The 16,491-nt window shown below is 42.9% G+C and overlaps 4 protein-coding genes across 4 annotated transcripts; 2 read left to right on the forward strand and 2 right to left on the reverse strand.

Annotated features, from left to right (window-relative positions):
- Positions 1-4,826: 4,826 nt before the first annotated feature.
- Positions 4,827-6,942, reverse strand: LOC108074986 (uncharacterized). The gene is given in 4 exon segments (XM_070285039.1): positions 4,827-5,247; positions 5,512-5,845; positions 5,963-6,609; positions 6,668-6,942. Coding segments are annotated over 4 exon segments (1,677 nt in total).
- Positions 6,943-7,836: 894 nt separating this feature from the next.
- Positions 7,837-9,085, forward strand: LOC108075118 (ketohexokinase). Its single transcript, XM_017167401.3, has one exon. It carries the CDS (start codon positions 7,890-7,892, stop codon positions 9,000-9,002), a length of 1,113 nt encoding a protein of 370 aa, XP_017022890.1. The 5' UTR covers positions 7,837-7,889; the 3' UTR covers positions 9,003-9,085.
- A 2,314-nt stretch (positions 9,086-11,399) lies between these two features.
- LOC108074985 (protein Diedel-like) lies at positions 11,400-11,840 on the reverse strand. Its single transcript, XM_017167217.2, has one exon. The coding sequence runs from the start codon at positions 11,827-11,829 to the stop codon at positions 11,431-11,433; it is 399 nt and encodes a 132-aa protein (XP_017022706.2). The 5' UTR covers positions 11,830-11,840; the 3' UTR covers positions 11,400-11,430.
- A 523-nt stretch (positions 11,841-12,363) lies between these two features.
- Positions 12,364-15,466, forward strand: LOC108075071 (uncharacterized). The gene is made up of 2 exons (XM_017167352.3): positions 12,364-12,586; positions 12,647-15,466. Exons 1-2 carry the CDS (start codon positions 12,501-12,503, stop codon positions 15,399-15,401), a joined length of 2,841 nt encoding a protein of 946 aa, XP_017022841.1. The 5' UTR covers positions 12,364-12,500; the 3' UTR covers positions 15,402-15,466.
- The last annotated feature ends 1,025 nt before the right edge of the window (positions 15,467-16,491 follow it).

Consider the following 16,491-nt stretch of genomic DNA (forward strand, 5'->3'; position numbering starts at 1 on the left):
CTGTCCGTTTCTACGCAAACTAGTCCCTCAGTTTTAAAGCTATCTGAATGAAACTTTGCATATAGTCTTCTATATACTCTCACTGCTATATATGTCGGAACGGGCCGGATCGGACGACTATATCATATAGCTGCCATACAAATGTTCGATATATTTTTAGAAAAAAAATTATAACTTTGCTGTTTTTCAACATTTTTGCACCATTTTTTAGATATGGCCATTTTATATTATTTCAAAATTTTGGTAAAAATTTTATGAAAATCAGACGACTATATCATATAGCTGCCATAGGAACGATCGGGAAATTAATAGAAAAAAAATTATAGATTCGTTGTTTTTCAACGTATTTTCATCTACTCCGGGATATAAGCTTATTTTATTATTCTAGAATTTTGGTATAAATTTCAAAAAAATCGGACGACTATATCTTATAGCTGCTATAGGAACGATAGGGAAAGTAATAGAAATAATTATAACTTCGTTGTTTTTCAACGTATTTTTATCTACTTTGGGACATGAGCTTTTAGTATTATTTCAGAATTTTGTTAACAATAATTTGAAAATCGGACAACTATATCATATAGCTGCCATAGAAGCGATCCGTAGATGTAGAGAAAATCTAAGGCTGGGAATGTAAAACTGTAACTGTCAAACTGTAAACAATAAATATAGAAAAAATGTTATGAAACTCTGTTTAGTGTCTGTTTTCGGCATTATAATTTATAATATAAATATCAAAACCAATCTGCAAGGGTATACAAACTTCGGCGTGCCGAAGTTAGCTTCCTTTCTTGTTAAAAATGAATATTAAACTTCTTACAAAACTTCAATACAAAACCTACCTAAAGTAAAGTCTCATTTTTCTTATTAAATGGTCTCAGTGTCACCTTTCCTTGATTTACCTTTACTTCTTCCTATTTATGTGTGCAAAAACTAAATGCAACTGCATTTTCGCGATAGTTTGCAAAAACACTTGATGCAGCTTCGTCCAGCGAAGAGCAATATTTTACGTGCTAAATTCCTGACTTGTTTTATATGCCGCGGAGCAGCCACTGACAGAGTTTATTTCCAGCTCCCACTCCTCCGTCTGATTGATGTGTCACCCGGAATGGCACGCATAAAAAAGTATATCGCCGTGCTATATAAACATATATATTTTAAAGGAAGATGTAGCCAGTATCCAGTTAATACTGCTCCAAAAGGAAGTAGACAAAGCCAACAGAGATTGAGAACTTAGTGAAGCCAAAAGCAAAGTGATTCAACAAATATTAGTTTTACAGGAATGAAAGATAGAAACCTGAAACAAAACAAATGGAAATTAGCCGTGTTCCAGGTGGGTTCCGGGCTTTAAAAACAATTTTACCAGCGTGACAGGTCCTGTCGGGGAACAACCCACCTGGCGCACCTGACGCATCTGGCCCGCCTGTCCCAAAGTGTCGACACGGTGCAGTGTTAACCCTAGCCAAGTTTTTCCTCCTTTTCCGCTACCCATTTCCCAACTCCCTACCACCAGTTTTCCGTGTGCAGGCACGCCTCGCAAGTTCTTTTCAATTAAAAACATTTCCCAGCCCGGCGCTTAACCGACAGCCAGACGTCTGCGCGCTCCGCCAGTGTGTGTTCGCGTCATTTTAGCATATTACTCGGGGAAATAATGAGCCCCAAGCAGGGAGCACCGAGCACACCGGTGCTCTGGGCTGCTCCGGGTGGCTCCGGATCCTTCTTGTTCCTCTTTGTGAGGTGCCACGCCGCCAGGCAGGCACCCATACACGCCTTCCGCGTCGCGAAACACTTTAAGCGGCTGCCCCACAAAAGTGCTCGAGCAGGATTCTTAAAGGGGATTTGGCCCACTTAAGTACAACACTTGATGGACTTTTCGCCGCGGTCTGAGATGAGATTAAAGGCTAGCCTATGTCCCGACGGAACATGTGACAGCCTAAATAAAAGGGAACGACTTGCCCTAAATGAAAGGGAACGACCACATTTGCAGAGATTTTAATGAAAACGTTTTGTTTTGCTAAACAAAATACTTTGAGGGTCTATTAACAATATAAAAATACTTAAATTATTTCAATTATTTAAATAAATTATTTAATTATTTAGCATATAAATCTTTAGTGAAACTTTAGGCTATATGATTTATTTTTATACCCTTGCAGGGTATTATAATTTCAGTCAGAAGTTTGCAACGCAGTGAAGGAGACGTTTCAGACCCTATAAAGTATCTTTATTCTTGATCAGCATCATCTGGGGAATCTTTCTAGACATGTCCGGAAGAAATCGATTTTTTGGCCATTTTTGCGAAATTTGATCATTAAAATTTTTGATTTTGATAAAAAATTGAATTTTCAAAATTTAAATGAAGTATGCAGATTTATTAACTGTAGAAAATCTTGCACAGAACAGTTTTCCGATTTAAAATTAACGCTCTTTTGGCCGAGTTATGATATTTTTAATTTAAAAAAAATCAAGAAGTTTTTTAATATAAAAAATCCGATTTTATAATACAAAATAATATTTTTCTAAGTCAAGGAATCATTTCCGACCCCATAAACCATATATATTCTTGATCAGCATTAACATGCGAATCTTTCTAGACATGTCCGGAAGAAATCGATTTTTTGGCCATTTTTGCGAAATTGATAAGGGGTTACATCATTAAAATTAGCAGAAATGGCCAAAAATTTTGATTTCTTAAAATTTTAAATTTGGTATGCAGTTTTTTTAAATTAATGAAAACTAACACAAAACTGCTTTCCGAATCGAAATTAATGAATTTTTGGCTTAGTTATGATATATTTTAATTGTTACCTGCAAGGCAAGGGTATACAAACTTTGCCTGGCCAAAATTAGCTTTCTTTCTTGTTTTTCAGATATATTCTTTTTAAAAAATCCAACTTCTACCTAGAGGATTATTCAATTACCCGAAAACAATGCTTTGAGAGGGGTGCTTAAGCCAACCAGATGCGACTAGAAAACCATTTTGTCTTCATAAAAAATGGATTCGATTCTGTGGGTTTTTCTCAACTGCATTTCTCATATGGTGGAGGGGGAGGAGGACGGACTAACAAATAAAGAAAACAAGGTCAGTTGGCAGGTGCACAGCGACAATAACGATGTCAGGAAAAAATAGTTCAATTCCTGTAGCAAAAACAAAACACACATCGGCATCGACTGTGGCAACATGCGGCTATAGCATCCATTCAGTCCCATCTCTTTTCCATCCATGTCACGGAACATTTATTTAAAATATCAATAGCATCGCATAATAAATTTCAGCGATGGCGCTGACTTACCCTCCTTCCCACCCAACTTTCGCTTGGATTATTAATGTGTGTTCACCACAACGAGATGAATAGGTGTATGTATATTTATGCTCGGCTGCCTTTCGATATTCAGTTTCCAATCAAATTACAAGTACTTAAGGCTATTATCTTCAGGTATTACCTAAAGAAATTAAAGTGGAATGAATTAAATAGAAATAACGGAAGACCGAGAGCAAGATTTAGACAGAAAATATGTTTTACAATCACACATTATTCTAGCCTTATAATTAATAATAAAATATTGAAAAATAAAAAGACTTCTGGCCTCATTAAGATGTCTGCTTAATTTATATCACAAAAGCCTGCATGCTTACTATTTTAAGTACATTTAAACCAACTACTATATAAAATACACAATTTAATTTAATAAAAACTATGTACCTATTCTCTTTGAGAGAAATGCATACCAAACTGTCCCCACTTATTCATCCATCTAAGTAACTAAAACCCAGTGAAGTAAAGAAACCCACTTTTCCCCCTTTGAATTTCATTGGAGTAACAGGATCTGACGCTCTAAATTAAATGTAAATTTGATTTCAACTGCAGCCATATCGATTGCCTTGCCGGTAAATTCGGAACTGATACGGTTGAACGTGAACCCACTGCTCGGCAGACCATCGCTTGAGATACCGACAAGCTGAGTTTCCGGCGTGAGTGCGGCGTGTAAACAACTGGTCACTCACCTGGCCACTGGCAGACCATGAACCGCCCAAGCAGCCCGAGAGGGGTGAGTGAGTGGGCTGGCTGGTGGCCAAGTGTCCCCGAGTCCACTGTCCAGTGTCGAAGTGTCCCAATGTTCCAGTGTCCTGTCCCTGACTTGACGGCCGACGCAATCGGTGGGTCGTTCGGTTCGGTCGGGTGCTTGAGCTTGAGAAATGGCACTGCAGCCGTCTGGCGCTATTATCCAGTATTTTTCTCGCCACTTTCGTTATTTTTTTGCCCGCCATTTGGATGTTTGTTTGTTGCCTGTGGTCCTGGTCGTGGGCCTGGTCCTGGACAGCCAGTCGACCATTATAAATTGTTATGTAGACACCTTGTGGCCGGCGTTCGATCCAACATGCTCGGTCACAATTGCCTTGATTCACTGGTAGAAACTAGTAGGTGAAAGCACGTTTTATGTTTAACTCGATTCATATAATTTAAGGAAATTTTTAGACATAATTAGTAAAATATTTGGAGTCTTAAGAGCAGCTCCTCCAATTAGCTCAATTAGCGTTTGTTCCCACACATAATTATCAAACTAATTAATTAAATTATTAAAGTACAAACGGTGCGTACAACTTTAATTGTATGTGAGACAAGTAGCCTATTTACAATTTGCCTTATTGAGAGTATATAATCCCCTCAGAGACTGCCCCTTATCCCCCGAGTACTAGGCCGAGCTCTACATTTGTATGTACAATAGGTTTATATTTAATGAATATCAATTATAGGTTAAATACATATCGGTGTATGGAGATATTATAATATGGATACGCTTAACGGCTACTAGACCTCCGACGACTATTTTACACTGAATTCCATCCGCACGCCGAGGGTCAGGGAAATCACTTCTTGCTCTGATGGCCGCTCGTTTGTCTCGCGCTTAACAATCTTCCGCGAGAGGAGGTCCTCGTTGTGGTCCAGTTCCTGGTCATCGGATCTCAGCTCGCGTTTCACGCGCGATGGCTCGTTCTCGTCGTCGTCCAGTTCAAAGACATTGTTGTCCGAGAAGGCCAAGTGGTTGATCTCCTTGAAGAAGGAGGTCTTTGCGTTACGAATGGTTCTATCGTAACCAGTATCGCTCAATGGTGGCAGATATGTGGCAGGAATTCGGCTGGTGCCTCTGTATCCTGAGTCTGGACAACGTGGATCGATGGAACCTGGATAACAGTAAATTGGCGTGGTGGCGTCGATCAGCGTCCTCGTCGTCGTTATAGATGTTCTTTGAGTATAAGGTGTAAAAGTGGGCCTAAAAGAAGGAATCGTGGTCCTTGCAGATACTGGAGATTGAGTCGTGACTCTGGGGCACCGGCTGTCAGTCGCGCCCGGGAAGCAATCGGGCCTGGCAGTGGTTATTTGAGTCCTCGGGGTTGGAGGAGCGTAAGTAATTGGTGTGGCTGGCTTCGTTGGAATTGATACTCTCCTTGTTGACGGTGGGAGATAAGTGGCCGGCTGGCATTTTATGTCGTCGGAGCCCTCGGAGCACCCGGCCCTTTTCGTTGTGGGAATTTTTGGACATCTCGGATCTGGCGAGCCGGGAAAGCAGTTAAGGCAATCTATATCTGTCGAGCCCTGGATGCAATTTGTCTTGGAAGTGGTTTCTGGTTTTCTTGGAATTAAAGGGGTATAAGTGGGCCTAAGAGTAGGAACAGTTCTTGCCGATGCTGGAGGTTGAGTCGTGACTCTGGGGCACCGGCTATCAGTCGCGCCCGGGAAGCAGCGAGGCTTTGGCGTTGTATTTTTGAGGTGATTCTGTAGACACAGCGGGTCTGTGGAATCCTCGGGGCACGATATGGTCCTGGAATCGCCACAGGAGGGATCTTTGCGCGGATCTGTGAGGTCCTCGGGGCAGAAGAGGTTCTTGGAACCGCCACAGGCGGGATCCCTCCGCGGGTCTGTAAGGTCCTCGGGGCAGTAGAGGTTCTTGGAATCGTCACAGGAGTTATCCCTCTGGCAAGCACCATTGCAAAGCTCAATGTCGCACTTTAGATAGACTTGGAATCGGTCGGGGAACCGGAACGCCTTCAGGGTGTTGTAGTAGGTGGAGGTGAGACTCGATCCTCCCTTATATCTTTTCCACTCCCCAAAAATCTTCTTTATAATTGAACACCCTCGCTTGTCCGAAAGCTGGATCCTCTTTGTGGTTCGGTCCTCGAAGTCCATGTCGTCCGAGGCGTAACACTGCAGTATATTGACATCCCAAGGCTGTTCCGAGTGCTCCACGTTGATGGTGAACGTAATGTCGGCTCCGAGGCTAAGGCTACCCGAAATTCGCTTGATATTGGGCGTAGCCCCAGTGCCGAGTTCCAACCAGCACTTAACGGGACCACTGGGAGTGTCCACGGAAATGACCTCCAGCATGACTACCACAAATGGCTTAAAGTACATGGTCTTCTCCCGCTCATCGCCTCGACTGCACGATATTTTCCGCGCAATATCGAAGTTGTTCTGAATGTCCCTGTCATTCTGGATGATCAGGATATTCTCGACGGAGGCGCAAACGAAGCAGGCGGGCTTGCTGCCGCAAGCGTTATATGGCACAGAGAATACAAAGCTGCAACCAGTTTTGTCGCCCTTCACATAGCTTGCGAAGAAACAAAAATAATATAATAATACTCTCGAATATTTACAAAAAAACTTACTTGCACTGGGGATCGTTAAAGTATCCCTGACTGTAGATGACTCCTTCGAAGTCCTCCGAGAACTCAATCTCGACCAACATGCCATTGCCTTGGTCGCATTTCACATTGATCTTCTCAATGTTTTAGGCCGACAGAGATCAGATCAGTGCCCAAAGTAATGGCCTTGAACGTTAATCAGAAAAATATTCATTAACTGATGGCGATCTCTAGAGATCCGATGTGATTGCACTCACCAAGAGCAAGGCCCACACGAATATGTGGCCGATGTTGACCATCTTCTTTATTATAAGTCTTAAGCTTTATTCTGTAATCAAACAAACAAAAACAATTAAAAATAATTGGTAGTGTATTATTTTAGGTTTGAGCTAATGACTGAGCATAAAATATTAAAGGCTGACTTTTATAATGACAATTATATTTTTTAATTTTATATGTAATAGTTTTCTTAACTGAAAGTAAAAGCTAAAAAAGAGTAACTAGGAAGGTCTAGAACGAAATGGCGAGACTAAAACTATAAAAATTATAGCTTAACATAAGGTTATTTCCATATTTAATGAAACAGTGGCTCACCATTAAAATCTTCTATATAAATATGTTCTTCTAAGAATTGAATTTCTTAATTAAAATTGTGTTCCCAATAATGTTTTCTTTAAGTGTTCTCATGCTATGCCCGTCCCACATCATCCTTCCTATCCCTATATTTGCTCTCCTTTGGCCCAATTTGTCCTGCCGCCTGGGGAGTGGAGGTGAAGGAGGCTTCCCATCTAGACTGGCGCTGGCTTTGTTTAATTTTGCAATTGTTCTTGTTGTCGTTGTTGCTGCTGCTGCTGCTGGAGAGGAGTCATCGCCACCGATGCGAAGTGTCATTAAACTCGTGCCAATGCAATAAGTGTTTATTGTTTGCCCATTGCTCGGCTCAATTGTTCATGTCTAATTACCGCTCAAACTTTGTCACCGAGTGGCCCTCGACGCTGGTCATTCGAATGTGCATGCTCTTGGCCCAGTTTAATGGGCCAGTAAACAGGAAAGAGTTGACCAGCAGAAGGATTGTTTCAAAAGGCATAAAAATAATTAAACTGTGTAAAGCGAGAAAATTGCTAAGGTAAAGTACAAATATTTTAAATTATTATTTTATATATTTTATATAGATAAAAAGCCCAGAAAACCCTTTGAAATAGTAATCAGTTATTTTGGAGGTAGGCAAAATTCAGAGGTATCCATTATGAAAAAACAGATTGTAAAGGAGTTCATAACCGTGAAAAAGGTATACCGACTACCGCGAGAGCCGCCACCACCGCCGCCGCCGCCCAAGCGGTGTGTCCTTGCCGTGGGCTGCTGCACTCTGGACATGATCACCATGGTGGACCTGCCACTGACTCCAGGCCAGAAGCAACGCACCAAGGACGGCCGGTGGCGGCGAGGCGGTCCGGCGGCCAATATCTGTACCGTGTGGCGTCGTTTGGGCCTGGATTGCGAGTTCCTTGGTGTCCTAAGCAATGTGCGGGCATTCGAGAGCCTGCTGAATGGGTTCCATTCGCAGGGCATCGACATAAGCCACTGCCCACTGACAAACCATTATCCGGCCCATCGGAGCATCATTATTAGGAGAGACGCGGACGCCAGCACCATGCTGGAGTTCTCCAACCATCACCACCAGCTTACGTACCAACAGTTTGTGGGCGCTGTCGACTACCAAAAGTACTCGTGGATCCACTTCGAGAGCCGCAATCCCGCCGAGACGCAGCGAATGATAATGGCAGTACGCGACTTCAACGAACGCTGTCCCCATCTGCGAATCGTCATCTCTGTCGACCTGGACAACTTGCACCCGTCGACCATGCTCATGGCCAGTCTGACGGATTACGTCTTCATCAGGAGGGCCACGATTCGCGTCTACTCGTTTATGAATGGACGCGAGGGCGTCTGGGCGGTCAGGAATGCGATGAACGAGGCGAGCTCCAAGTGGGAAAAGACTCAGCCCCGGAAGATGCCCTACTTGCCGCCCGATGAGCCCACGGAGGAAGAACGCTGCATGGAACCGCCGCCAGAGAAACCCATCATCATATACAGCAATTACTTGGAGGGCGCCAGCTGCCTGAAGGCGGACGATACATACTTTAAGGTTGGCGCTCATATTCCGAGCAACATCGTGGACGCCATTGGGATGACTGACACCTTCTCGGCGGCCACCATTTATGCTCTACAGCAGGCGAAGATGGGACTACGCGATGCCCTCGAGTATGGCAGCCGAGCAGCGGCACTCAAGATGACGGACAATGGATTCAATATCATGCGTTGTATGCCCAAGGACCTAATGGGTTGCTACTACGCCTGAGGCAATAAATCAATTAAAAGTGTTTATGTACATAATCAAGGGGAGTCTATATGGAGTATACAAATATATAAATGAAAATAAAATCTTTCTTTTTTGCTCTCCTTTTTTGAAGCGTCCACATTGGCCACAAAAAGAGGCGCAGGAACCGGAAATTGCGCTTCACTTTCAGCTGCACACACACACTCAGCACACACCCTTTGTCCAAGCCATGACCTCTGGAGTACATACCCCCATGCTGACCTTTTGCATGTTGCCAAGTGCCGGAAGCATCTGCATGATACTCCTGCTTGCATACATTTCGGGGTGCTGGCTCCTTTAAATTCAACGGACTGTGCATCCGGAAATTAAACATTTTGCCCGTACTTTCTCAGGCCCTGCGGTAGTCGTCCCTGTGCCTAAGTGCGCACAGCCATTCTCCAGTTTGTTCTCAATTCAATTCACTTAAAAGGAATGCCAGAAAAAAAAAGTAACTTTCTCCAGGGGGGGAGTGGTCACATTCCAAAGGAGGTGCATCCTTTGCAGAACCATTCAAATTACCATTTTACTTTTGGCTTTTCCCACTGCTCCTCCAGCTGCGTCAGGTGGGTAGCAGGCCAAATGGAAAAATTGACAGTCACCCTTAAGCCCAGGGTAAGTTTTACCAGGTCATGTGAAATCAGGATAAGGGAGGATCGAGCTCTTGGCCTCACAAGAAACTACCGAATCACAAGTGTGATTCTAAATCTAAAGACTTTTTGAAAAGCAATTATAATCTCTTCAAGAGATTATCAGCTTGACAGGAATTTATTTGATTAATTTGATTATTCATTTCAGAAAGAAAATTAAACACGACAGTCATCTTTAGAAATGTAAATTTAATAAGTGCCTGGGATGGTGCTTATTTTAAAGATTTTTAAAACAATAATATATGATATATAAATAAATAATAATATATAATATATAAATAAATCAATCCAAATAATAAAATAATTAATGTGACAACAAAACATGAAAAATAGAATATATATTATATATGTACATATGCTATCCACTGCGTATGAGTAATATTTTTACTCGGAAATCTACACTGCGTATGAGTTATATTTTTACTTCGAATCAATATGAAAGTTTTAAATAAAAAACTTTACAGAAAAAAGTCATAAACAGATATTCTGTGTAAAAATGTTTACTTTATTTAAGTTAAAAACTGCGTAGGTTAATTTTTAATACATGAGAAACACTGCGTATGAGTGATGTATACAAAATTCCCAGCCAGGTGCGTGGGTTCCGCCCCGGAAAAAGTTATCGCGCCTCAGAAAATCCTTTGCGGCTGGCTTTTCATATCGATACGGTGACAGACAATTATAATTGTATTTAATTCTTTTGATTGATGCTTTGTGGGCTTTGCACGACGTCGACGACACATCTCCCCGAGCCGCAAGGAGCAGGGATACACGATAGGCAGGATACAGGCAGGCAGACACAGACACCCAGGCATGAAAATCAACGTCAGCAAGGTGTGCGAATGGCCCATCCCCTGTCACATGCGTAAATAAATATTATTTATGAGTTCCATTGATAAATATAATTTATTTCTCTCATTTATACCATGGGAACAATCCTGCGGCCTTAGCCGTGGTGTAGGTGACAATGGTTGAATTATTAAATATTGAATAATTCGGGTAGATATGTATGCTCATTCTAAATATAATTTAAGGCTTTACTTAACTTTTTAAAGGCTCATTTTACGACTTTACCTGCTTACCTTCGATTTGCAAGCCCCATAGACTTGTATTTATTTCAAGAAAATTGCATTAAACACTTTAGAAATGAGTTATGATACAGGGGAATGTGGCACGTGAGAAAAAGAGTCTGGGACGACACAATTCAATTCATTTTTGTTGTTCCCCAGAGCGTGTGCGAGTCCAAGGCATATTCGTCATAAGCAAAAGTCGTTTCATGGAAATATAATCCAGCGCCATATATTTTTATTGATGGTCGGATGTGAGAGGAGGACTGGGACCTGGCCAGCACGGGTGCGAATGAGTTTATTTATGAGTTGTGTGTGCAGTTGATGTTTGTGAATACATTAACCCAATCGGGTGCAGTGGCTCATAAGGGATGCCCATAAACGGGTTTGCATTAATAAGCGTGTTTGTAATCAGGTCTAGATTACTATCCTTTATAATGAAAATTAGTTCTCTGTATCGACTTAACAAGAACAAGAAAGTCATTTAAATATTATTCCCGAAAGACTGTTTAAAAATATATATATTTGAAAAACAAAGAAGTAGTCATCTTTCGTTACATTTACCTCCCAATTTTATATTTCAATTTTTACATTTTCCTTAATATTAACCCATCATCCCTATGGCAGCTAGATGATACTGTCATTCGATTAATATAACTTCAAGGGAGTAGTATTTTATGTTAATTATTAATATTTGATTTAGCCAATATTAAAGTTAAAAGCTGGTATTGGAAGTCCCTTAACCACCGTACCAAGATCCACGGTTCTCCACTTTTCCTCCAATATCTCGATGGTGTGCTTCTTGTTCCTCTCCAGAAAGGTCTTTGACCAATCGCCCTTCAAGCAACCACCATCGCAGTTGCATCCAAAGGGATTACAGGGCCCTTGGCCGCACCAGGTTCCTACCAATCCGGCACCGTTGGCGCAGATGGTAATGGAGCACCTGTCTGAGGAACCATGACCTCCAACGGCACCGCAGGAGGCGTCCTTAACCTTGTAGGTCAGGTCCAAGAACGATGTGCAGCAGTCGCCGTTGACGTTGGCCCTTAGAAAGCAGATCGCGACCAGAACCACAGAGCAAATGTATGAAGAATGCATCTTGAGGTAGCTGCCGATGTAACTGACTGTCTTCTCCATTAATTCTCGGTTATTTATGGGAGATTTTGTTTACTTTATCACTTATCAGGGGGATTATTAGAGCTTACCTGTTGAATGTTAATAAAGTCAATAGGTACGAAAGACGAAGGTAACTTAAGGTAATTGACCACAAAATTGTACGTTGACTTAAACGACTTAATGAAAGTCAATGCAAAAACAAAACAAACACATACGGTAAATATATATGCTGAACAAAAACAAAGGAATTTTAACTTTCATTATTTATACTCCGATTGTTCCTATGGCCCGCTCCGACAGTGAGAATTTTGAGAAGACTATGTGCAAAGTTTTCTTTAGATAGCTTAAAAACTAAGGGACTAAACAGGCGGACTTAGCTAGATCGTCTCGACCGATCAAGAATATATATTCTTTATATTGTCGGAACCGTTTTCTTTCCTGCGTTGCAAACTTCTGACTTAAATTATAATACCCTGCAAGGGTATAATTTGTAACTTGAGTAAACAATGTTGATAACTTCAATTGTGAATCAGGGATTCTTTTCTGCAATACTTACCTTAAATTTCAGTAGCTCTAAAATATACAAAATCGATATAAATACTATTTATTAAGTTCTGAGCCTCAGTCCAGACAGCCGGAAGCTTGAGCCGAGGATGTTGTTGACCCAACCGGATCTCTACCGTTTGGCCGCTACGTCGAGTTGTGCTTCTCGGTTCTCCAAGGGACCAGATAGGAATACGTAGGGTTTAAAGGAACAACTCCCCACATTGAGATTGCCTAACCGAACCCTCGTCCCCAGATATCAGCAAGTATATGGAACATACCCTTTGGAAGGACCAAACTGCAATAATTGGCAATTCTGTGAGAAGGTTCCAAGTCTCTCGGCAGTGGAGGCTGATTCTCTGGGTAGTCCGGTGGGTGTGGTTTGCTCGAATGCTACCATGACGAGTCCCATGCAGGAAGCGGAGGCAACCGCTAGGTATTTTGCCACCTACTTGAAAGCCTTCGCCTTGATCTATGTCCTGCCGGAGGTTGACTGGACGGCGGAGAATATGGACATGTTGCTGGAGCAGGGCATGGATCTATACCAGTGCAGTTCCGAAACGAACAAGCCGAACGATGATGATCAGCCTGGAAACCAGCTCCTCGAACCCGGGGTTTATACCAACGAGGAGAAGCGCATCAAAAGGAATTTTAAACTCGAAGGACACACCTTCACAATGGCTGTGGAGCCTCGTTATCTCGGTGAGGCGACCAGGCCACACACCATCAAGAATTTAAAGCGTGTTCTCCAGGCTTTCTTCAAGTCCAGTCGCTATTGCTTACTCCTCACCCGGGTGGGTCACCTGCTCGTATGGCGCCGCAGAAAGTCGTTCTTTGTGCTGGACGTCAAGGGCAGGCGGAGGGATGATCTGCGGGGTGATAAGGACAACGGCGTGGCCATGCTGGTGTGCCTAAAGACCATCGACAGTGTGGTTTATCTGGCCAGCAATTTAAGTGATATTACGCCCAAGGATGTCTTCACCATCCGCGAACTGGTGGTGGTGCGTCTGAAGACTCCGGATGGACGAATCTATATGCGGGACTCCAGCTACAGATCTGTTGAATTCAAGGTGGTAAACAAGAGCTACGCGTACTTGAAGGCCACCCTCCACCTGTCTCTCAACCAGAATGGGACGGTGAAAAATCGCAGCAGCCTGATGGTGGCCGTGGGCTCAATCCTGGCCAGCAAAATCGATCACCCGGCAAACTGGGATACCCATATGCTGGATCGTTTGATATGCTACGGAGTCGATCTATGCTTCAGCAGCTGGTCCGACTGCTTGAGGGAGCGGCGACCCATTGACCTGGACACCTTTCCCACCCAACTGAGAATAGGGCAGTTCGTTGTAGCTCTCCAGCTTATACCTGGTGTAAGACTGGGTCACTGGGAAAACGAACTCGACGTCGTTAGCACGGATTTTGAGGCTAACTGCACGGATGCTCTCGAGGGATTCGGCAACCTGGTGTTCCAGATAAACAGTCAGATATACGCCATGTGGTTCAAGAATGACTTTTACTACCTCCTCGATCCCTATCGGCACACTATTGTCGGCACTCACGTGGAGGAGGACCAGTATGAGGGCGCCAAGTGGGCCACGCTTCGCATGTTCCGCGACCGACTGACCATGCTCAGCGTGTTTCACAATCTGCTCCAGGAGACGAACAGGCAATCGGCCTACTCTGTGCATGCGGTGCGGATAAATAACATCGCCGAGTGCCCCCAGGGTTTCGTTCCGTCACCTTTGCCCGAGGAAGTGGATACCTGCGATGTGGAGTCCCTAAATGAACCCATTTTGTTCAGCGACCAGCTAGGAGCGACTGTGCAAGACCATCGTCTGACAGAGATCAGCAGCGACTGCGAAGACGAAAAGGAGAATGATCCAAAGAAGTTTCAAGTTTTGGAACCACGACAGTGTGCAGGAGCAGCCGAGAATAGAGTACTTGAAGCTCCCACACGTTCTCAGCCCAATCCATCCAAGAAACCGATTGTTCCCACACCAGAAGCCACCAAATCGAACACCAGAAGCCTGAAAACCTCAAAGAAAATCCCTCCAGCAACTGTGGCAAGAAAACCGAAAGTAACTTTTAAGGAAGCTAAACATTCGGGAGCCTTTTTTCAGGATTCGGGAAATACAACACAGCGAAACTCCTCTAGAAAACCCGTGAAGTTAAGCAGAATCCCAGCTGCAAACTATAAAACTGAATTCAAAAGGGAAGCAGGCGGCGCCAGGGTCTTGGACGATTCTACTGCAATTTCCAAAGCAGCATCCAATGCTGACAAGGACCTCAAGGCCAAGTGGTCTGAAAAGGAATCAGCCATCATACGATTAGGTTCTAAAGTGGCAGCCACAAATTTGATAACGTCAAGAGATGTCTCAATCAGGGCTTCCAGCCCAAGCATACTTCCCAGCAAAGGACACCCAAACCCACAGGATGCTCTCAAGACAAAGTCAGAAGCTATATCCCCGCACACGACAGTTAGCAAGCAATCCATGGCTCCAGTGACCAACAAACACTTTCCCACATCCGTTTCATCGGAAACTGGCCGCCGAGCAGAGCAAGCTCCCTTCCAGAAACAAAAAGAATTGAACAACAAAGAACTCCATGATGCACGCAAGAGAAACGGGTCCCTGACTCGTTTTCCTGGCTACCATCGAGAGCCACAGCTCCTGGCCGTCGCTGGATCCGAAAGTGGAACCGTGGAGAGCCTGAATCGGCTGCTGGGCTCCGCATTCAAGGTGGCCAACAGGGTGCTCACGATGACGCCCTGGGGCAACTACGTAGTCTTTCAGCATAGTCCCGACTCTGCTCAGAGCTCAGTGTCCTCGTCATTCTTCCTCTTCGACGGCTGTACATGCAACATCGATCGCTTCCGGCACCTGGATCTCTCGACCGGCACCGCCGGCTTGGTGGCATTCCGAAAGCTGTCGGAGGTGATATGCCACATGATTGATTCGAGAGAGAAAAAGGCTCTTAAAAAGCTGCAAAGCCGGGCGAAGAGGAATGACTAAAGCAAACTTTAATTGTTTAATTTTGTACATCGATATGTAGGGAATACAAATTTTATAAGTGTCAAGAGGTCTTGTCTTAGATTTATTTATTTAAATTTTTTTTAAGGATCAAATTTCAAGCAGAAGTACAGAAACAGGTAACCTAAGAGTATTTCGTATGTGACATTCACAATTATATTAAAACATAACAAAAATTAGTTTTCAAAGTCCAAAAATTAAATAAATACCTATAATATTTTCGACAACCCTAAACTAATAAACTGAACCTACATTTTAAGGACCCAAGACTTGGGCATTGTCGTAAACAACAAACAGAGACTGAATCGAATGGAGGCAAAAACAGAAACACGTATCCATGCGTTGAACGGAAACACATTTGGAGGTGAGATGGAGTCACCCTTAACACCTAAAACCCCCTCTCCACCTAGCCTGCCCTCATCTACCAGGTTCGGTTCCGGAACTCTCCGGTGTGCGATTACGAAAGCTAGTCTGTGCTAACAGTTGCTCGGGGCCTCGGTGCCGCCCTGAAAGTTTGCTACGCCACTTGCCACTTTGCCATTCAATGGAAAATGTTGAATTCGTTAACTAAAACCGGCACGCACTCGATAATCCCCCAATCGCTGCCAAATACAGTGGGCTTTATTCTTTAAAAACCTCTCCAAACCATAACTAAGTAAACTTTAAAAATTAGTAGTGAAAAAGTTCTTGGTGAGAGCTTAATCTATTGTATACTAGAAACTTGTGATTTAAGGCCTGAATTAGAATAATTTTATTATTTCTATTTCGATGCCACTGTACTTATGTCTCCTCTTGCCATTATCGAAATTCCAAAGGTGTCAGCAAGTCAACAAAACAAAGTCTTCATTGTTTTTCAGAAAATAAATAGTCGTATTTAGGATTAAAGTTCTGTGTTTGTAAAAATTCGTCTTATTTTTATACCCTTACAGGGTATATGATATTTTTATCTAAAAAATTATGATATAAAAATATAGATATGGATATTTATTTATAGAATATATCCAATTTTTTAGAAGGGCATTATGATTTTAGTCCGCAAAGGAGTCATTTCCGACCCCATAAATCAAATTAT

Source organism: Drosophila kikkawai, chromosome 3L (assembly GCF_030179895.1).
Source record: "Drosophila kikkawai strain 14028-0561.14 chromosome 3L, DkikHiC1v2, whole genome shotgun sequence".
Classification (NCBI taxonomy): Eukaryota; Metazoa; Arthropoda; class Insecta; order Diptera; family Drosophilidae; genus Drosophila; species Drosophila kikkawai.